The sequence below is a fragment of the Sitodiplosis mosellana genome, unplaced genomic scaffold (assembly GCF_009176505.1).
Source record: "Sitodiplosis mosellana isolate CC-2019 unplaced genomic scaffold, AAFC_SMos_1.0 Smas_scaffold_6226, whole genome shotgun sequence".
In the NCBI taxonomy this organism is placed as follows: Eukaryota; Metazoa; Arthropoda; class Insecta; order Diptera; family Cecidomyiidae; genus Sitodiplosis; species Sitodiplosis mosellana.
The window spans coordinates 19,031,122-19,054,927 of NW_022601467.1; the positions used below are offsets into that span (position 1 = coordinate 19,031,122).

The 23,806-nt window shown below is 38.4% G+C and overlaps 1 protein-coding gene across 1 annotated transcript in view; it reads left to right on the forward strand.

The window, feature by feature from the left end:
- LOC129577813 (protein serrate) overlaps nucleotides 1–23,806 on the forward strand; it is a 119,616-nt gene that overhangs the window by 40,359 nt on the left and 55,451 nt on the right. Inside the window, exon 2 of the mRNA XM_055465409.1 lies at nucleotides 5,183–5,500. Coding sequence (XP_055321384.1) covers nucleotides 5,183–5,500 — 318 coding nt within the window. The remainder of the gene's footprint in view (nucleotides 1–5,182; nucleotides 5,501–23,806) is intronic.

Consider the following 23,806-nt stretch of genomic DNA (forward strand, 5'->3'; position numbering starts at 1 on the left):
TCTCTCTCTCTCTCTCTCTCTCTCTCTCTCTCTCTCTCTCTCTCTCTATGTGTCTTCGAAACACACGAATGTTGTTATATGTACCGCGAACTCTCGATAACATGAACCATGGAGATTTATTTGCTGGCATCGCATTTCTCTCTCTCTCTCTCTCTCTCCATTTTATTTGGTCGATGTGGTTCGTAAATTAATCTATCGGAAATTTCGGTTGCATTTATAAATATGCGCTGCCCACACAAAACGCACAACGACAACAACCGCAACAGCAACACATAAATATATGGATATGCCACAAGCTAACAAATCATTTCATACATTTGAATACCTGATAAATTCCATATTTGCTTAATTATCACAACACCGCCTTTCAACGGCAATCACTTGCGCATGCATCGAATGTTTTGAAAACATTAATGTTTTTCATTGATCAAACAACTTCCATATAAATTACACCATTCCATTCATGCATGTGGATTCTTTAACACGTTCCGATTTTGTTGAGCGATAAAGTCGTCTCTTGAAGCGCGGTCTCATTCGCGCGCAGGCAAAAATAAATACGCACACAATCGAAAAACAAATTTGTGTGTTGAACTGACAACGACATCGACGAAATGGGACAACGAATTAAACATGAAGAACAATTCAAAAGAGAACCTAAAACAGTATCATCCTACACTATTGCTTGGCCATTTTTTTTCTTCTTCTTCTCTTCAAAATTCAACATTGAATTAAAAACGTTTCCAAATGAACAGAGTGAGAAAAAAAATATCTCCCGTATCGAATTAATGACAACGTTTTTTGCTGATTCTTCCACAGCCAAATCGCTATTCATCAAAAAACCATTGCAATCGTGCATAATTAGGGCGATATCAATCAGAAGCCATGTAGCCAAATGAAGTGAACAATTGAATTGGTGGCGACGACGACATCGATCAAACGAAAGGCTAAATCGCAAAGACACTATTTGGATTGGGCAATTCGCCTCTTTGTTTCAACCGATTTGCGAACGCTTAGAAGAGAGGAAAACAATCCACATAACAATGTGCATAGATTTCGCGTAGGAGATGCTAAAATGCCAACTTACCAAAAACATGCGAAGCAAATTACAATTTTCAACTAATAATCGCATGAATTTTGAATGTAAACTGTTCCAATGAAATTGGCAAATTTTTTGTCTGGTTTTTCTCATGTTCTATTCCGTCAAAATGCGCTATAATTGGAAATGTGTGTTTCTATTCCATTCAATTGCAATTTTCCACATTTTCAGGCAAAATGGGCCATTTTTTTCGTTGATTTTTTGTCGGCGTTCCGCTCAATTTCGGCATCACGTTGTCGCTTTTAAGAGCCATACCATCAAAATGTGAACGGAATTAAAGTGTACGGTAAACGGTCAGTTATGAATTGATTATTGGCCTGGAATCGTTGGTTTTTTTTTCCTCTCTGTTCTGTTTATTGGCTTTTAAATGGCAGTGTGCGAGAAAAAAAAAGAGGAAAAAAAACCACAGTACACACAAGAAACAATCACACAACGATAAAAACCCATTAAATACCGCTATTTGGGAGTGTTTTCTAATAAATAATTACGCTGTACGTATTGGTAATCAATTGTCAGGCCGCTGCTAAATTAAAAGAAAATCACAAAGCATACAATTTCAGGCAGCCGCAGTCTCAATGGCTGTGAATTTACGCGATGAAGATTGTTTCTGTTGCAGCGGTCGTGCCACCGCCATTGCGCACGCCAATTGGTAACCAAACGAAGAGAAAAAAATTAAAATGTATAACACCAATTTATGGTTTAAATTGAAGCGCAGACCAGAGCGAGAGAGAGAGAGAGAGCAAGAAAAAAACATGTAAAAGAGGCACATGCAACTCTCGAGCTTACGCTCTCACGTCAGATTGCTAAAATAGCAATTATTTCCGTAAATTATGATTAAAAAGCGAGCAGAACAACGAAAATGAAACGAGCCAACGGAAAGAGAGAGAGAGAGAAAGAAAAAAACGGCAGTAACAACAAAACGGTTACACTGCAGTGGCAATAAGAAGCCACCTCTGGCACAAACGACAATTACAAATGCGCTAACATTGCACGTGTATACGTCATATATTGGCATGGCTCAAGTCAAAAGATACACGGCGGCAATTGCAGGGCGAGCGTGTGAACTGATTTTCTACAACGATACTGTCGCTGTTTGTCGCTGTTCGGCTCAATCGTATTTCACAGCCCAAAATCTCAAGCGCAATGGCCAACACATTGGACCATTGCCTTGTGTTCTGGTTATTATTTCCTTTTTTTCTTTTTCGTCTCTTGGGCTGTTCGTGATTGATAACGATTTTTGTGCACTTTAATTAAAACACTTATTGTCACATCTATTGACAACGGGTCATGCATCCAAAAAAATAAATCGTTGGAAAGCAGTAACTGCCAAAAATAACAACCACTCTCTCTCTCTTTCTCCATCTCTCACTTGAATTACTCTCTTCGCGCTGACCATCTCGTGCGGCAACAAGAGAAAATGAAACAAATAAAATGTGACATAAAATCAAACAACGAAAAGACAAAGAACCAACACGAAATAAAATAAAATGAAAATGTTTGTTGTCAATACAAAACGCTTTCAATGAAGGGAGCAAGAGGAGAGAAAAAAACGAAGACAAGAACAATAACAACAACAATACGAGAGAGACGAATAAAATGTTCGTTTTTGCCTCATTTCGTGGGTATTTATTGCAGCGAGAAAATCGTTTGGTACATATTTATTACGGTGTGTTTAATAAATTTACATAAAATAGCGTTTGCCACACACATACCCAATGTACGATGTATGTACATATCGAAAGATCTCTGAGACAATTTTCTGGCCCAGCTCAATACCAATGCCAGATCAAACGTAATTGTTCGCTTAGTTCTTCTCTATTTTTTCCCCGCGTTTTATTTCGGGCCCTGTTGTTTCAATTTATTCGTTAAATTTGTTATTTCGGTTTGTTCAGACTCACTTGTTGTTGTTGTCGTCATTCTTCTGAGTAGAAAACAAATGAATGTGGTATTATTTGGTCGATTTGATACGCAATTCAAACAGCGGCCCAACAGTTCGTCTATTGCATTTCGAATTGTGCGGTCATTGTCAACGCATCTATGAGTGACTTGATAACAATGACCTCGATGATTATGATATTTATTGGGCCTAATCCGTGGCATGCCATGTTGCATTGAATGTTAATAGAGCATGAAAGCGAAACGAAGAATTTTTCACCAAATATCCATACTGTTTTTGTCTTCCTTTTTCTTCTCGTTTGAGTGTTCTTTACCGAATATGATGAATGCAAGTGTTTTTTTTTGCTGTTACTCTTTATTGCTCGAGTTTTTTGGTGGTCGCGCGTGCACTCGATCACACACACACACACACACATATTTCTCATCGAAACTTTTACGAGCGATCGTTCTATTGTCATTATTTCATCGACTTTTGTAATTAGAATTTCGCCTTTTTTTCTGAATAATAATCTCTCGATTTTTTGTTTCGCTTCTTTCACAAAAAAAGAACACACGATCGAAATGAAAATAAATTGAGTAAATCGTGCGCACATTTCACATTAAATACACGCATTTAACATACACTAAAGGATTCAAAACAACTCAAACCATTTGAAAATTTAAATCAATCTTTCGTTCGTTTCGACCTGTTACCGTGGTGTGTCTCTTGCTCGTAGGCATGATTTCTGTTGGAGTTGTTTTTTTTCTCTCTTTCAATCTACTTTTACAATTTAATCGCTTGGTTTGCCGCATTTATTTCGACTTCATTTAATTTATTTAAATCGGTTCATTGTCTAACATACACGGAGCCTTCCAATTTCCACAGAAACAACCAAATAATAGTAACAATGAATTACATGCCTTCTGCATCGAACAACAACGAAAAAAAACAACAGAAAACTCTCTTGGCCAATGAGCATTTTAAGACATTTTTCACTGTCACATTTGAATATAGCTTCTCGACTCCTGTCTGTGTTTTTTTTTCTTAGTTAATCGTTGATTCCTGACTGAATCCCCTCGAATGCGATTGATCAGTTATTTTTTTTCATCGTTCGTTCTTCATTCGTGTAAGGAATTTTTTTTTACAGAGAAAATCGATTTCAATCAATGCGTAATTGAAAAGCGATCATACAATAAAACAAAGCAGAAGAGAGAGAGAGAGAGAGAGAGAGAGAGAGAGAGAGAGAGAGAGAAGAAGAAACAATTCGATAAAACCATTAACAAAAAGTTAGTTACGTGAAGCAACCAGGGTATATACTTAGAAGGAACGCGCACACACTTTTCAAAATGAAATTAAAACAAAAATCGATTTTGTCGGTTGATCCGTTTGCCATGGTGTGTCTAGGTGTTTATTTAAATTGGTTTACTTATTCGTGTGTTAAACATTTTGGAAAACTTTAACGAGATGGGCCCAGGGAACCAATGAGTAGAAGAAGAAGAAGAAGAAAAAAAAACGATCGAGTAAATAGTTAAAGACTAAACATTTGATGTTCATCTAGCTCGTTTATGTTCGGTTGATGATTTGATTTTCGGGGATTTAACGATTCAATGTGCGTATCAACGTTTTGGAACGTGGAACAAACTATAACATTAGAACGACACACGATTATCAGGTAATCGCTCACATTTTCCACGTCTCAAGAATATAGCCGATTCTTTTCCGAATGGATTTTAAATGTGAATAACGTGGATGACAATCGATTTTTTTTTTCTCTTTCCGATTGCGTTTTCCACTCAATTTCGATTGCATTTGCGTCGACGTAGGAGGTTTTTTTTTCTCTTGTTGTGTGTATAAAATTCTAATTAAAACGATCGCTTTTGTGTTGATTCATTTGATCAATTCAGATAATGTGACTTTCAATCGAGAATCGAATAAATAATTCGACTAAATGATCACATCGATTAAAACTGTCACAATAATTTTCGGTCCACTGTTGAATGTCGAATAAATCGAAATTTGGTTTCGATTCGTCGAATTGTTCCAATTAGACTGTGGAATAATTATTCGAAAAACAAAAATTCGGAACTCTCAATGTGTCTTTTTTTCACGATTGTTTTCGTTCGATTTTCATTTCATTGCACCACATTTATCAAGTTGACATATTTGGTGGAACTAATCGAATTCTATTTTCAATTTTTCTCCATTCACAGGTATCAACGTCGGGCAATTTTGAACTACAAATCTTAGAAATATCAAATACAAATAGTCATTTACTATCTGGTTATTGTTGCGGTACACCGCTAAGTATACGAAGTACAAAAACAACCGGATGTCCACAGTGTGCAACGGCATTTCGGCTGTGCCTGAAGGAGTATCAACAGAGTACGGTGCAAACGCAACCAGGCGTATTAAATGGTTGCTCATTTGGAAATGTGACCAGTGGTGTCATCGGAGGCTCTAGTTTTGTTCTCAGCGATCTCGTGGCCAAATCCGGCTCATTAGTGCTGCCATTTACATTTCGTTGGACGGTAAGTTTCATATTCATTTCATTTCATTCGTCTAGCTTTTATACATCTCTCGTCACTCACACTGACATTCTCGATCGCTATAAGCACCGTCAAGAAATTAGCATTCAAACTAAATACAAAGTTTGTCGTGCACATTGAACTCGTACTATTTTTGCAATTGTTGGACCGAGTGCGAGAGAGAGAGAGAGAGAGAGAGAGAGTCAGTGAGAAATGCGTTCAATACGACCATCGGTCATTAAATATGAAATGCAAACACATAAGCGGTTAATTTATGACATTGTTCATTGATTACGTCATTTCATTCATCGACAATCGTCTTTTTTTTCTCCTGTTACAATTGATGCAATGTGTGTATTTCCGATTGTCCGATAGCCGGCAAAACGTCGGCAACATCCACAGGCCCATTCATAAATGCCTGAAAATGGACCATCGAACTGTATCACATTTCATAACTAATTTTCCGTTTATCTTTCAACTCTTCGAACCAAGCATTGGATCTCTAGACGCGACACTCCAATTGAAATTTGATTCTTTCGCATTGAAACATTGAAATGCGTGAATGGTTCTTGGTTTTAAATTACACGACCGATCGAATCGCCATTTAGTCTTTGTTTTTTTTTTTATTGTGAGCTGCGAACCGAATCAGAATATGTTCAGATCGAGCGAGCGAAAAAGCGACACAGAGACAGAGAGGGAGAGAGATATGTGAGAAAAAAAAAATATAAAGATCACAGACGGAATTGAAACGGAAAACAAACTCACAAAACCGACCCGACCGAAGGATGAATTAGAATACTTTTTTTTACTGTGCGGTTTTTATGCGCACTGTCGACACTAACTTCACATCGAAATCGGCATTTTTTTATTGGCATTTCCGTAGTGACATATCGCTTCTAATTAATTAAAAGATACGCGATCCACAATCTACACATACACACATTGTTTATATTATTCAAATTGGGTGGGAGAGAGGGAGTTGTCGGCCAAAAAAAAAAAATCTCAATATACATTTCGGTTTGTGTTGCGATCGCAGAAGCGGCAATATCGACATCAACACAATCATATCATAACAATGAAGATATACACCGCTCTCATACTCATTCATGTGATCTTCTGCCGCACCATCCATTAATATGCATATTAACAATTTTTGAACGTTTCATTTTATTCTATTTTTTTCATCTTCTTCGATGTGTGCGCGTGTATACTCATTCTTGTTGTCTTCTCATCAGTTTAGTGGTTCGAAAAATATTTTTTTTTTCTGAATATCTTTGAATTGTTGTTTTTTCGTCTTTTTCCAAATTTGGATTTTTGTTTTTGTACTAGGCGTTTCTGGTTTCTATGTATCAGTTTGTTTATTGTACAGAAACCGAAAAAAAAATTGGTTGAATACCATCGATCTATGATATCGAAAGCAAACGTGTCTTATAAACTTGTCGGTACATGTATTTTACACACAAAAATTTCACATAAATTTGATAAAAGCAAATACACAAGGTTAAACAGCTTCAAAAACTACTTTTTTCGGTCTGGATGCTTCTTTTTTTTCTCTGTATCTCATTCAGCTCTTTTCACTGTGTCTCATCGCCATCGACCCGCGAAATTTCTTCATTTTTAGTTTATCGCTGTCTGTGACAATTTATTGCTTCTGATTGAACAATAAAAATGAATTTTTCGATAAGATAACATAAAAATGCAATGTGTCGATAGCAAGAGAGGCGGCGTGCGCCCGAGAGCGCTGGAGAATGAATCAAGTTCATGGGTTGAAAAATCGATGTGAAGAAATGAAGAGGGGCCTAATGAAGTCTCTGTGACGATTTCATCGGAAAGCATTTGATTTGCATCTGAAATTGTAATGGTGTGCGCGTAAAAAGAAGACAAACAAAAAGAGCAATGAAACAAGAGTGCGCACCGCACACGGCACAGCAGCAGCATCAGGAAGAAGAAAATGAGGATAAAAAGGAAATGGTAGCCATCATAACACAGTTGGATACGAAATTAGATATTGACACATTATAATAGAATTATAAAATTGAATATTTATTTAATGGCTGCAGATCAGTGAACGGAACTGAATCGCGAGCTCATTTCACACCCATACGCATTGAAATGAAAGGGCCGGTTTCGATTGCGCACAAATACACGGGATGCAGTTTGCATTTCGGTTGCGGCTGATTGTCTCGGACAAAACTCTGTGTCGCTCGCTGTTTTTTTCTCGCTTTCTCTCTCTCTCTCTCTCTCTCTCTCTCTTTTCATCCACCACCGCTGATAAACAATTATTGCGCACGTATTTATATGCGACGCATGTTTTCTCTCAACATGCTCTCGTCCAGCCGTGCATTTCATTCCGATGAATCGATTCTGTTGATGCACTCGAATCGGCCACGAATAAAATCAACACACCGGAGAGAAGAGAAGAAAAAACTCTCCGAAACCTTAACATCAGAGACATAAAAAAAGGAACGAAGACACACAGAAACACACAATATTTCTTGCATCTTATCTGAAGGTTTTGATCTGTTTGCTTTTGTTTTTTTTTGTGTGTGTCTCCTGTTCATTCATTCGATATATTTATAAATACCAATGTAAAATGTGGATCTGCGTGTGTGTGCTTCATTCTCGCGCGCATCACATCAATAAAAAAAATTTAATTGGCTAATGTATCGAAGACAGGCAACAACAGCAACACATCGCTACGTCAATCGATGCGGTCACCACATCATTCACATCGTATAAATTTATTTATATTTATTCGTTTTTGTGTCGCTTATTCCTTTTTTTTTGTTCAATAATTTCTTTCTTTTTTACGCTCTCTCTCTTTCTCTCCGTCCAACAACGAGAGGCATAAAACCAATCGTCATTTTACGAAAACAGCAAAGATTATAATAAAAAAAAACCAACATATCTTCGCTGCACCGACTCTCTCAATTTTATGTTGTGAATGGAGGCGAATGAACAGAGAAAAAATGCAAAATGAAAATGTTACTCAAATCCAATAAAATTTGAAAACGACTCATCAATCGACATAGGCACAACACAACGCAAGAAATTGCTCATACGTTGTAATTACGAGAATGAACTTCCCGAAAACAGAAAAAACATTTCGTACAAATATTTCGTGTTTTTTTTCTTCATTATCGTCAATTCCAATTGCACGTTGTCGCCGTATACTTTGCGTTCATTCATTCGAACGTTTAGTTGGGCATTTTCATTCATTATCATTTCGCGAGATCCGTGCGCAATTCAATAAAATGCAATTAAAACACACAAACCACTTGCTACACCAGCCATTTCCTTTCGTTATTTATGTAACCGTTTTTTTTTGCTTATGCTCCATTGGGAAACGTTCTCCGTTTCACATTTCAAATGCTAATCGTCGTTTTGTATGCATCAATATTTGATCTAGCCAGCGATCGTAAGCTGTAATGCAATTTCCGATGCCAATTCGAATCATTTTTGGTCGATTTGTGCGGCGCATCGTTTTTAATGCGATATGATGTGTCATGAAGATTGGTGTCAATGGGCATAAAAAATGAGCGAAGACATCGCCAACCTGCGCATGAAGCCAACTTTCCCCCAGAAAATGATTAAATTCGCGTTCAGTTCGGTTCAAATCGATTTTTGTTGCCTGCTCCCACATTTGATAACAAAGATATCGCGATTGTGAACGTGAACATCGGAAGATTAATAAAATATAACGGATTTTGAAATGAATTATTCTGCTTTTTTTCTTCTTTTGCAACGTGACTTTTCCGTGTGGCTCAAAACCGAATTCACATTTTCGACTTCGGACATTCTCAATCCAAACAATTTACTTTATTGCAATCTCGTGCTTAATTGCAATAAAAAATTAATCGAATCGCGCCCGTAATTCGCGAAAAGAAAAATGGCGATCAAGCGATTGAGGTAGCGAGAGATAGAAAAGAAGAGATGAATGTTAAATTGCACAAATCTTCGATTGCAAACGTAAAAAACGGTTAAACTGTTAAGATTTCATTATCAATTTAACAAATCTAATCAAGCAAATGTTGCCGTTTAATTTGCCACAGTGTGTTGCTAGCCATTTTTCGCGTTAGAATATACGTATGATACAAATATAAATCCAAGTGATGTTTATTGATTGCATTCGTGCTTTTGTGTTTGAGAAAATTGAAATGCAATTGTGCAATTGGTCACATTTTATCTTGTCACCGTGCGCGCACAGCGACAACAACAGCAGCAGCATAAATTTGTTCAAATGAAAGCCCATTAGCTCGAACTCGATCGTTCTTGCAATAAACACATATTTTACACGTAATTTATTTGAAGTTCTAGCTGAATGCAATGATCCGTTTGTATTCGATCGATCTATTTATTTTGACGGGAAAAAGAGAAAGATAGTGAGGACAAATCTGTCAAATGGTGTCTGTGTGCTTTCGGTTTGTTTAAGAGATCAATTAAATTTCGAATGTTCGAAAAGCGTGTGTGTGTGTGTGTGTAGCATCCACGGTTGCGCATCAGGTTGTGTGTTGTTATCGTCAATGTGATCTTTTCGTTTGTACGCTCTACATTGAAATGGCCTGTCATGTCCATTAAACTATTGCAATTTGTTGCTCATAAAGTAAATGTGTTTTTCTTTCATTTGACCCAAAATGTAATTCACTATTCAAATTGATTTCTCATTCAAGTTAACCAAGAGAAAAAGAGAGGAGTCAAGGCGTTCGATGTTCGGTTCCGAAACCGATCCGTTTCATCCCATTCATATATGAAAATTGCGTACAAATTACGTTTTCATATTGAAACATTTTCTGTAAATGCTTAGGCATGATAACGAAATAATTGGGTATCATCCAGTGAAATGCTAGAGCATGGATCTCTGTTGTTGTTGTTGTTGTAGTTTTTTTATGTGTCTTTGCCGTGGTAAATTCTAGTTTGTGCACAGCACATACACACATTATTAGAAAATGAAGAAACAAACATGAGAAAGATCAACAACAGCAACACAACACGCGGCCAAAAGGAGAGCTCAAAAAGTGCGATTGCACACCGATGCTGCCACAAAAGTCAGAGATCGTATGCTGCAGAGTGCTATAAAGTTGTTTCCAATATAAATAGTGATACCCAATAAATACTTTTAATGAATACATCCTAATATGGTATAATGTCTTTTGTCGTTATTAATCTATTAAGGCACTCACGGGCGGATTGCATGGCCATCGTTCGTTCATTCGTTGTTGTCGCCATAGTCACTCCTCGACTCCGTGCAGCCTATTGACTATGTGCTCTCGGTTTTTTTTCTCGGTTTTCGCCAGTATCATCATGGGCCTTGCATTGAAATGGCAATTGCCAAAACGAACATATTGAGCACGAACCATTTTTTTTTCATGGCGCAAAATTTTCGCCATCGCCGCCGCCGCCGTCGTCATCGATTTAGCCATAAGCTGCACGAAGCGCGCTGCTCGATATTCCAGAACGTTTAAAGAATTAAGGAACACGAAGTTGTGTCGCAAATCAGCAAAGTGATTCAATAGAAAATTTAGACTACGCTTCAACTACTCAGTTAATTTCCCTCGATTCTGTTTGCTTTCGTTTTGGAGCCGATTCTCATCCGCTAAACCGGGGTACACACGGTGCAATCAGCAAGCACACCGTGCTGCACACGGCTTTAATATAAATATTCCAATTGCTGAATGCTAAAGTTGTAACGCCGCAACTATTTTCAGTATGTCTATAAAATAATAATGAGAAACCAAGGCTAATAACGATACCTGATACGATGAGAAAAAGAAGAAATACCGAGCAGCACACGAACGATCGCGTCAAAGAGGCACAAAGAGAAAAGAAAAAAAAAAGGATTTCAAGACCGTCTCTCAACAATTTTTTTTCTTCCTGAGCGCACCAAACTGCTGATGCACAAACACTCACACACAAGCTCAAGTGTACAGAGAAAAAATAATGTACTCGCGCAATAGAGAAAGAGAGTGAACGGACGACGCATATAAAAAAAATTACAACGATTATCTCGAGAATAAGCCGATACTAATTTCGTTGTGCAAGATTCTTCTGTCAGGAATTCAGTTTGATTTGCAATTTTCGTCGTGTGGTGTGTGTGTGTGTGTGCGCCGTTTTTTCTCTGTGTCTCTCTTTGCTCTTTGGTTGCGAGCACTCTCGGCAAATGTGCATCGGTCAAGACGCCTTCTTGTTAGTTGTTAGTTTCTATGTGTTACTGTAGCCGTCGCTAGACCAAGAGTTCACTTCATCCGTTAATTTTTTTTCCTTTTTCCTCCACCGTTTTACTCGTCACTGAGTGTATACGTTTGAGAAACGATCGGCTCATGGAGAGCTTGTGCCCGTATAAAAAAATTATTATACATTGCAAGCGGGTAATGAAATGGTACTTTATAGACATCCACGGATGAGTCCAATTGAACCGATAGAACAAACTAAAATGAAAGAAGTTCAGCGAGTAAAAAAAACGAACGCAACAACAACAGCAAGCAGCAACAATGCAGAAAAAAATGATGTTCTGCTGAAACATAGAACAAGGAAAAACGCCACACAAACGCTGTTGAGCACGGCGAGATGAGTGTGTGGAAATCACGTTTCGTTTCGCTATGCACCACATATTTCATGTGCAATGCGCACTTCACAAGCACGCTACTCTTTCTCCCTTCCTTCACATAGTTTCCAGTGTGTGTTTTCAGCACGGAGTAAAGTGTTGCTTTTTAACTTGCTGGCTCGTCTCTTCGTTATGTTTTATGATGGTGCTCGCGGTCGATGTATAAATCAGAATTTTAAGCATAAAGGAAATGGAAATAGGAACAAAGTGCACACAATCGAACGAAAACCGATCATATAAATTCAATACAAATCATTGTGAGCCCAATAAATAGGAAATCGTTTGATGAGCATTGAAATTAAAAGGTGCTGTAATCCTCGTACTTTTTGTCCATCGCTCGTTTTCTCTTCGTTCATTCGAGTTTTTTTTTATTCCTTTGTCACTACATCGACTTTAGTTGTGATGCTTGACGATTACGATCGTAAGATTGGCTTGACGTAACATTGGCTCGAGAAGAAAAATATTGTTTGAAAAATGAAGAAACTGAACTGAACACTGAAAAAAAAACAAATGAAAACTCCGTGAGCTCACTTCATGTGAGCCCAAAAGAGCGTTGATTCTATGTAGAGACAAAAGGTGAAATAAAATCCGTTGTGATTTGCTTTCGGTTGGGAAAATAAAAGCACCGAAAAAATGTCATGCGCAGCGTAACATCGATAATAATTGCCAACAGCTCGCCAAACGCGGAATTCAGATTGAAAATTTCTTACATAAGCATTTTGGATGCGTTTTTCAATCGAGTTTTGCCTTCACAAATAATCGACGCTTTGTTACCTACCATTTTTCCATCGCTCCGTCGCCTATGAACGAGTGTGTGCAACACCACAACTGTTGTTATCTGCTGGCGTTCACGGTTTCAGTTTTTCGGACGGCTGAGGGGGGAAAAAGAAATCCGTTCTTGATTCGGAGTGCAGTGGTGTGTCGTAAGTAAATCTACTGCATCAGATCTAAATCGGAATAGCTTTCTTCGATGGCGTTGTCGCTTCTGTGTTTTAATTTACCTTTTAACATCTCTCTGCATATCTCCCTCTCTCCCTCTCTCTCTCTCTCTCTCTCTCTCTCTCTCTCTCTCTCTCTTGGCTCGTTTTGTTTTCTTTCCTCTTTTTTTGCGAAATTGTCTATTCGTTAACTTATTGACACTCCGCATTTCCTGGCCGAAGCCTTTTCGCGCCCGTTATTCATAGTTCGTGTAGATGCACTCGAACAAATTACATGTTATTTTATTCGCTATTTATGTTGACGTTCGAAAGCTACGAAGTGAAAAGGCGTTGGTTTCTTTTCGTTGCGCTTGTTTCGTCCAGGCAGTACACATCACACTGCCGCCACTGCATTGATTCTGCACTAGAATGGACGAAAGCGACGATGACGATGACGACAACAACGACACAATGCAATGTTACGAAATATTCATTTGCAATCGGCCCGTGTAAACTTTGTTGATGTTTTGAACTGAACTGAAAATAATTTAGTTTGACCCAAGCGAACGAGGTGGATAAAATGCTCCAAACGACACATACACACACACACACACACACACACAGGCCAACAACAGAATGATCCGCGCTAAAATCGAATTAATTAAATTGTGTGTGGATGTGTATTTTGGTTAGTTGGAGCGATAACTGACTTGGCAGTAAATGCAATGTGGCTGTTGGGAATTCCACAAATTGTACACCAAACCGTGTCCACACCATGTTTGTTATTCGCCGTTTTTCTTTTAACCGATCTAATTGAATACACTAAATTCACACGTAATCGCTTGGAATTCTTTTTTTTTCATTTATTCTACTTGATTAAGACACCTAACGCGCTTGTTTACATTGGAAAACTGTCTTGAAAACGAAGCCGTTCCGATGGCAGCTCAACGTTTTGCTAAGTTGCTAGACCGCTGCTAACGAACGATCTATTTACGGTGAAAAGTAAATTAATCCCTCATTATTGGTGAGCCGAAAAGCAGAAAATGCCTTTTCAACATACAATGGTACACAAATATTTCCATTGTCTGATTGAATTGTTTCGACTTGCGGTCGGTGTTGCTGTCGCGGTCGTCGTCATATCATTTTCGATTGTCACACAGTCAACGGGTGTGTGTGATCATATGGTGTATGTGTGAAAGAAAGTGAGCCAGAATCTAAGAGTGCAGACTTTGGGTCGTCAAAAGCGTGTGAAAGATATGTGCCAACGAACACATAAAACCAATCCTGAAATGATGCGAGATTTGATTTGTCTTTAATATGCACATCAAATCGAATGATCAACAGATGACTTGGCTGATTTTACACATTTGTATAATAAGCGCGCGCGATATAACGATGCTTCGAATGCGATTATTAAAAATATGATCACAAGCAGAAATACTATATATGGGAGAGATAGAGAGAGGGAGAGAGAGAGAGCGTGTGTGTATGTGGAGAGAAAAGAAATGAAATAAGAATATCAAAAGGTTAATTGTTAATGAGTGGAACCATACATGCATAGCCGATTTAATGTGTGCGCGCCATTCATTCGCGACACCATCGTACGTTAAGTCGCATATCAAGTTAATGTGACGAGAACGGGTCTTTAAAAGATGACAAAGTGAACATGAATCCAAATGGGCGGCTTGTGAGCGGCGTACGCGAGCAGGGGCACGAGAATGTATGTGTGTTGAGCAGAATCTCTTGCGGCTTTTATCAATTTATGATTATTTTTATTATTAATAATAACATGTTTTTTTTCTCCTTAATTCGGCCTGGACAAGATTGACCGTAAATCGCAAGGAGATACCGTTGCGACGTGATATAATGGATGATGTGATGTGAAAACCAAAATACATGTCACACAGGCGCGCACACACAACAAGAACATTGAATGTGCGACCAGAAGTGATTGCACTTTAATTTCGCACCACACCAAGCCCCTATGTAAATTGAAAATCCGATCAAATAAATTACACATTGCAAGTTTTAATGTGGCGTGCACATGGAAAGTAGTGGCTCCGAGTCACACTCATGTCCAATGCACACTCTACACACTCTGCACACTCACACTTGGCACACGGATGAATGAGACAAGTGCGAAGAAATTGTTATAATGACGATAATTCGCACTCACTCTCTATCTCTCTCTCTGTCATTCTCTGCGTATGCTTCACATTGCCATTTGATTTTTCTTCCACGTTTTGTGCATGTGAAATGGAAGTGATGCAAGCGGAACGCACATGTACAATTGTTTGCAGCAAAACATCCAAACATCATCCGAAACGACGAGGTGGAAATTACAAATGAGAGCGAAAGAGTGCTCAGATCGCTCAAGAAGTGTGTGCAGTGTGCGCTGCATAACAACATTGAACAAAGAGACGGACGAAATTGATTAAGGAGAAAAAAAACCAACAGCGGTGAGGAAATATATGTAAATTGGTGTGGCAGGCTCATTTAATTTCTTGCTCACATATAATGCATGTAATTCGCGCTAATCAAATCGAGTAAAATGTTTAATTATCATTTATGGGAACTGTAATAATAACATAATAATTGAATGATTATGATAAATACATGGTCGTTGTGTTGTCACACGTTTGCTATTTTCTCTCGCTCTTTCACTCGCAGCAGCAAGCAGAAAGCAGCAGTGCTCGTTTGTGCATTTCATCTTTCGATCATCATCGTCGTTGTCGTCGTTTTCGTTTCGGTGATATTTCTTTCTTGCCTTTTGCTTGGGAACATATCACTCGGTCCGCATGACAAGCAGTAATAAATTTATTACAATGTATGCACTCGATTGCGATCGTTCATTGTTATTCATTTGCTCGCTCGTTCATTCAATCATCATTTTTGATGGCAATTTAAATAAGGTGCCACTCAGGATTTCAGAAAGAGACCGACAGAGAGAGAGAGAGAGATTAAAGGAGGTCGATTATCAATTTCGTTAAACAAACTGGAAATGACAGATTTTGAACATTGAACATGAATCTTTATCACTTTGGATGGTAACATTTGGGTTCGTGTGTTGGCATTTTTTTTATTCTCTCTCGATCGACCCATTCGGTTGATAAAGCCCGAAACAATGTCGAACGAAAAAATTTCCCATAGCAATTCGTTCAGTTCGCATATTGATTTCCAAAGCACAATGCCATCGAGCAGTACAATCGGTTGCTAAGCCGTAAACCATACAATGACAATGGACAAATAGAATAATAGATAAAAAAAAGGTAAAAAAATAAAATACGCCAAAATTCAATATTCGATATAATAAAAGAGGAAGAGAGTGGGACACCAGGCAGCGAAAAGAGAGGAGAAAAATCGAAGTATTGGCGTTGTCGTGTAATGCTGCTTGAAAAATCTGGTGAAAAAAAAACGTTTGCTTCATCGTTGACTACACAGTACACACTCTCTCACATCTCGGGCTCAGTCGAAATAACACAACATTTTTGTGAAAACGATGTTAGATTGAAGATATGCATAAAAAGATTGAGCACCTTTTTTCCTCTTCGTCTATTTCTTTTGGGTGTTCGCTTCTTCCTCTTTCATTTTTGCTGAGTGCATTCTTCTTCTTCTTCTAAGCTTTTATATACAACCGAAACCGTATATTGTTCTGCAACGGCAATTATTATAATAATAATAATTTTTGCGCACTCCGCTCCTGAATAGTTATAACATTTTCGAATTGAAACTTGGCCATCGTCGTCGTCGTCGTTGTCGTTGTAGTCGCGCTCGCGCGCGTCTCTAGCACAATCAACACAGCACTCACTCCATGAAAAAATAATATCAGATTTGTTTGCCATATCCAGTTATCCGATGGTGAATTGGTGCAATTGGTGTGCATACGACCACAACACACCGTGAAATATTTTCAAATTGCAAATCGATATTCTTTTTTTATTTTCGTCCATTTTTTTTCTTCTCTTTTGTCGCTGTGTGTGACCTTTTGGGAAATTATGTGCATTAAATTCCGGAGCTTGCTCGCGCGCGCGGGAGAGCGGCAGAGTGAGAGACCATGAGTGCGGTCGCAAAGCGCAAGCGTGCGCGTGAATACAAGTTTTGGATGGGTGCCAAAAGCCAGCAACTTTTCCCACTCCCCATAAATATGTATCTAACCAAATGCGCGAGCACATGAATCAAAACAACAAATTGAATATGTGATCTAATTGGATACACAGAAAAGCCCCCGTATTGATAGCAAATCTTCTTTTGCACATACATAAACACAGGGCACACCGCGGAATTGGCGGAAAGAATTTTAATTATTTGTATGTTATTGAATTGAAAGTGGCGGTGACCGTTTGCGGCCATATCAATTCAATTTCAAATGCAATATCTATGCGTCCCGACATGCTGTCTACGGGCGATAGCCTCCGAGAATTGTGTTTGTTTGGGAAAATTATGATCATTGTGAATAGAAAACGGTGTGACTGTCACAGTCCTTTGTTATGGTCTTTGGTTTTGTCATACTTTTAGTGCTGCACCGGTTTTTTCTCTCTCTCTCTCTTCTTTCTCGTTTCGGCCCCACTTTGGTGGCCTTACAATGCCTTAATGATTACTGTGTGGCGTGCGGTAAAATCCAAAATTCACAATATATTTGAAATATATAACATTTCCTAGCACATAGGAATATATGGCAAACGAAAGCCAATTCAAAAACTGAGCTGAATTTTTGATTTATTCATTTCACAAGGAACGGTTTTGGGCTCGACCATAGCACGGTGAATGCCAAACGAAAGAGAGAGAGAGATACCAATTATTATTATAAATGTGCAATGGCACTCACAACTAAATGGCAGCACTTGAGTGAAATACTATGTGTGCAACTGTCGAAAGTAGACAGACAAAATGTGCTCGCGTACTATTCATTCATTTACACACATCTATACACGACCATACACACGCTGGCCATAAAATTGAAAACTGATTTCGACATAAACAATTCAATGCAAACATTCGAAATTTAATTCTACTTTCAACCAATTCTAATTCCACCGACGAACTTTCTAATTCAACATTTTTTTCTTCTTATTTTTTTTTCGAAATTGCATTCTTTTTCCGTTTCAAATGGTATTTCGCAATCATAAACCAAATTTAATTTAATTTTATTATGTTGAATATGGTTGAAGAAATATAAAATTGCGTTGCCATTGAAAAATGAAGTGCACAGAAGTTAATTTGTAAATTACGTCGAAGAAAGAAGACGCGATATTTGCGCGTGTGCATGTGCATTTGAATGATATTGCAATGAATGGGTAAAATGAGTGAGTCAAATTGGTAACTAAACCAAATATGACGGTTATATCCTTATGAAGACCCCTTGGTAATGGGTCAAAGTGGCTCCAATGTGACGATCTGTGAATCTCAAAGCATAAACCATGCGAAATGGCATATTAGCGTGCAAAATAACTGCAAACCATGCGCTTGCTTGTTTTTCCTTCGATGAGAGCGCACATATCGAAGCGACGCTTCAAGATCGTTTTGGGACACATTCTGCCTAGTCTGTCTATAGATGTGTGGCGCGTTTCTCTCTCTCTCTCTCTCTCTCTCTCTCTCTCCTTTTTCAACAGCCCATTCGGTGCCGTGCAGCACAATGTTAGAAAAGAAAAACTGACAATATTTGATTTCATCAAGCAAAAAGAAGCGCATAAATAACAACAATCAGCATTTGCAATGGATGAGCATGATACAAGTAGATATAAAAGATACATTACGTATCTGCGGTGAGTGTGTATGTTCATTTCCAAGTAGCATTCGGCGAGAAAATTATATACGATATGTCGCACAGTCGTAGATTTCTCTAGAACATGCAGCCGCTTTTGTTCATTTAATTTCACGTTTGTACTGATGGTCTCCGTATATATCGTTTTCTTCTACTGTTTCGTTGCTTCTTGCACCGTATAACCGCTAAGCCGATATTCGTTTTAGCAAATGTAAATTTTCATTAGAACCGTAAACTTTGGCTATTATACCGTTTTCATATGGGTGCCAAACATCTTTGCTGATTTGTTCGTTTCAATCAAGTATATAAAGTTTTACTTCTGAGGCGTGCGTCACATGAGATGAGTGTGTGCGCACCTATGATTTCGCTTGTTGAGAGGTAAAAAAAGCCATTTACTGTCGTTTGTACATACATTTGGCCCAATTAAACATGTAAAACAACACTGATTTTGCCTTCGGAAATCAATAGCACCGTGATTGATATGAATGGAATGGATTTTGAGATGGTGTTGTGTGCTCGCGATTGGCAAAACATACCGATTCATCGACCGGAATGTTTGCGCGCGGCACAGGTCGTTCACCAAGGTTTGATTCTCCTAAGACTAATTTTGTTCGTTTTTGACTCTTTAATTAAAATAATGTGAATAAATTAAGAAAAATCCGAAGGTTTTTTTTCTCTGTGTGTTGTTGTTGTTGCTGCTGCTGCTGCTGCTTCGAAGTCCGCCCACAATCGTTTCGAATCCAAAGGCCACGAGAGGCGAACGAAGAAAAAAAAACGAATATGTTCGATGTAACAAAATGCGATGGTAAAATAACAACTGAAACCAAATCATCTGCACACAACAAGGAATTTTATTTCGATCGGAAGAAAAAGATCACTTTGAGCTGGTTTCTCGTGTTGTTTTTTTTTACTTCATTTTTATGCGGTGAGCCAGTAGTGTGTGTGTGTTGTGTTCACATTCAGCGAACAGAAGAGGGGCAAACAGAGGAAAACGATTAAATTAAAAGTTTAAACGAAACAAAACAAGGAGACAAAAACCTAAAGTCTATCAACAACATTGAGAATTTATGATTATTTTATTTGACTCTTTTTTTCCATTCCATTCTTCCTCTATCTCTCTCTCTCTCTCGCTCTCTCTCTCTCTCTCTCTCTCTCTCTGATTCAGTCGTCTTTTTTTACGGATCGCTTCTCGTCGTTGTTCTTTTTTTCTTCCTCTTCTCGTTTCCCAACACTTCATTTTCCCCGGCATTTGCTCGGTTTATCAGATCATCTAATTGGATTTCAAAGATCACTTCGACACAAAACCAAATTTCACGAAATATTTCGAAAATGAATGTGTTTAACCCGCACTCCAATCTCGTGCGAGTCCGCGCGCGCGCTAGAGCATTCAAACAATCTCCGCAACCCAAAACGCACTCTCATTTGCGAAATATTTTACGAATCGACGGATGTTGATGAAGTTTGAAATTCCTTTGAAATGAGAGAGAGAGAGAAAAAAAACACACAAGACACAAATGGCCAAATTAAAATTACACGCAAAACCAAACCGAATATATGCATGATCAACTATGAAATTGTATGTCGTTGCCGATGACGAATCCAAGTAGCTCCGCAAAAGAGAGAAATTCCGGGGAAAATCACTTGAATCACGTGAAATGGTTTTTTTTTCAATCTGTATCGTTTCTTTTACCATTTTTGTAATTTAAAACAAATGGACATGATTTAAATGAAACGAATCACTCGAACGAAATAAACAAACAAACCCACCAGATATATCTGTGTAGTAAAATGAATCAACTTGAATTTCGGTGAATGAATTTCGTGGTGGACAATAAAATGCGACAACATTTGTCTCGTCGCAATGACAAAACTTTTGGTCGGATGCAATAAGAATATTTGTCAAGTAGCGTTGCCCCATCAATTTCGAAATTTAATAAATTTCGTTTTCCAAACGGCAAAACCATAAACGGTGCGATATCAACAGAAGTGAATTAATTTACTGCACTTTCGCCACTTCTGCGAGTTGCCCTGCAGCGAGCCGGAGAGATAACGACAGACAGCCAGATCGGCCAACATACAAAAATCGAATCATAAAAGCAGTCAACACACCGATTTATTTTAACGAATACGGCCATAATTAGCGTGGTGCGTTCAAACATTTCGTGTTTTTGTTGTTGTTGATGTTTTTTTGGATTGAGAACATTAACGAAAAATGGTAAAATATTAAATTGCCGACCATAGAAAAGTATCTATCAATCGGCCGGATGCGTTTATCACTTGGACCGAGCTGCCGCGCACGGAAATGAAAGCAAAAAGAAATGGAAGAAACAACAAATGTGAACAAAGCGTTGAAATTATTCGAGATATATTCATAATGAAGGAACTTGTGTGCTTAGTTTGCTATGTCAAATCGATTCGATATCTGATCATTTGTAGAGTTGTTGTTGTTTAATTTTGACTGATCGATTTTGAAAAAGTGATCGGCAACGTCACACAAACCGTACGGCAATCTTTTTCTATGCCAAACAGAATGATGATAATATACGAGCAATGTTCCGATGTCTACGGAAATCGGAACAATAGCTAATCAAAATAATAAGTCTTGATTAGACGAAATATTCGTGTAGTTGTTCCCTCTTCTAGAACATGCCGCCGTCTTCGTCGTCGTCGATTGAATGCTTATTAGGCGATAATTTCATAGTTATTTCTTTGTTTGCCTACGATCTACCCGGAGGCATTACAAACATTTACTCATCCATTCAATGCACGCACACTCGCTCACTCACATTCACGAATTAATTATGTGGCAAATCGCCGGCTCATGATGCTCATTGACTTGGTTCTCTTCACTTACTTTTCATCTAAATCTTCTGCTTGGCTCCATTATTTGTTATTAACAACATAAAAGACTCAATAATTATTGATGTTTTCATTACTCATTCGGACGAGAGAGGTGAGTTTTTCCATCGTTAAGGAGCATTTGTAATGGATTCAATTGCAAAATCACGTTGCAAATTAAAAGAAGCCGAGTTTGTCCTTTCGCCTAAACGAATTGCTTGCTTAATGAACTCCACGCCAATTTAAGTATATTTAGTGAGCGGGTTTTTTGACGAAGATTTTTTTTTGTTTCTTCTCGTTGATGAAGTGAAAAAAAAGAGCATCGATAAATTTGCCAGTTTAAAATGGCCGAGCTGAACGACGTGAAGAATCGTCGGAGCTGTGGCTATTGAACAGCGTTGTGTAGCCGTTCTAATTAAAAAGTAAATTTGCTTGAAAATGCAATTTGTTTGTGGGACAGTGTTATCAAAGGCGAAATCTTTACAACGAACCAAACGCCCCAAATCCATGGCAGCGAGAAGAAAAAAAGAAGGTAACCTAGTGAATGCATACGGATCTATTGTGCATTCCAAGTTCGCCATGGCAAATGTGAGAGATTTAATTGATTGACAAATGTTTTGCGAACGAACCACGAATCGAAAAACACACCAACTAATCAGACAGACACAATAACAGAAACCTACTGCAAGCACTCCTGTTCGGATTTCCAAAGTGTTTGAAACAATCTCGAAACACGTTAACCGCTTCAAAAAGAGAAAAAAAAAATTGCAAGAAAAAAAAGAGACACTCTTTGGTCGATTTTCAGGCATCGAAAACCGCAAAGAAATTCGATGGGGAGTGTGCGCGATCTCTTTATTTATTTTTTTCTTTCTAAATGTATACAATTTTTACATTTCAAATTTGTTCTCACGACCAAAAATGCAATGGAATCTTATTGACTGCTTTGTGATTTCCACTCGAAATCATGCAATATTTTTTTTTTCTCATTCACTCGGAATCTGCTCGATAGGTTGTGTCTGTGTCTGTGTCTGTGTGCAACAATTCACTTAGGTCAATCTTGCTGTGTGCTCTATGCTCATGCTGTACCACACCACCACCGCCAACAAAAACCTACCGATTTGTGATTTGGGTTTTGTTGGTTTTTTTTCTTCTTCTCGCTCGCTGCAGCATTCGAACCTACATGAACGACAACGACAACGGCGATGACTGTTTGTTCGATTGGCGCGCGCACATTTACATACATTTAATTATAATTTTATTTCCTTTTTACCTTTATCAGTCGGCTCAATCGTCATGAAGAGCAAATAATGCTGTGTTTGTGTGTATCTTACTCGGGATTTTTTTTTTATGTCTTTCCCATTTTATTGTTATTCAGTCTAATAGAAAAAAATTGGCGGACAAATTTTTCTCGTGATACGCACATAGTTAGATGGTCAGACAATAGATTTGGCAAATTATCATTTTTGTTCCTGTGTCTGCGCTGGTTTGCTTGAGCTGCTGTGTTGTTGAGAATCTGTCGGTCGGTTGGCTGGCTGGCCCATCCAGCAGCGACGATCTCGATTAATTCGACATGAAAAATGAAGAATTACGCTGCAGCATCGCACGCGGATTGTGATCGCTTGCCTTACGAATTCCAGCTAGAGGGAAAGAAAATTACCGCGGCCGAGCAAAAGAGTGATAGAGCAAACAAAACAAACGAACAAATGAACAAAAGTTAAGCAGGAAAAAAATAAATCGCTATCGTAACAAACGTGAGCAGAAAAATTATTCGCGAGAGTGACCCATAGCCGGGCGCGTTTATCGTTTGCATTGATCGAACCGAACAACGACTAGCATCACCATATTTCTCGCTTTTCATCGACCGTACCGTGGTATATGACTTTGTTGCCATTGCACTCCCTCCATTTGGACCGAGTTGGTTGTATGTGTGTGTATGTGTGGCTTCGACTCGGAAATATCCATTTACATACGGTTGTCACATTTTAATTCTGTTCATTCTCTCGTGCTGTACTACAAATAACTTTACATGCAATTCATTTTTTGCGCCTCTGCAACCGAAAGTCTCTCAAGCCATATTGCAATGTTGCAGCACTGCAATGGCAGAGAAAGAGAGAGAGAGAGAGAGAGAGAGAGAGAGAGAGAGAGAGAGAGAGAGAGAGAGAGAGAGAGAGAGAGAGAGAGAGAGAGAGAGA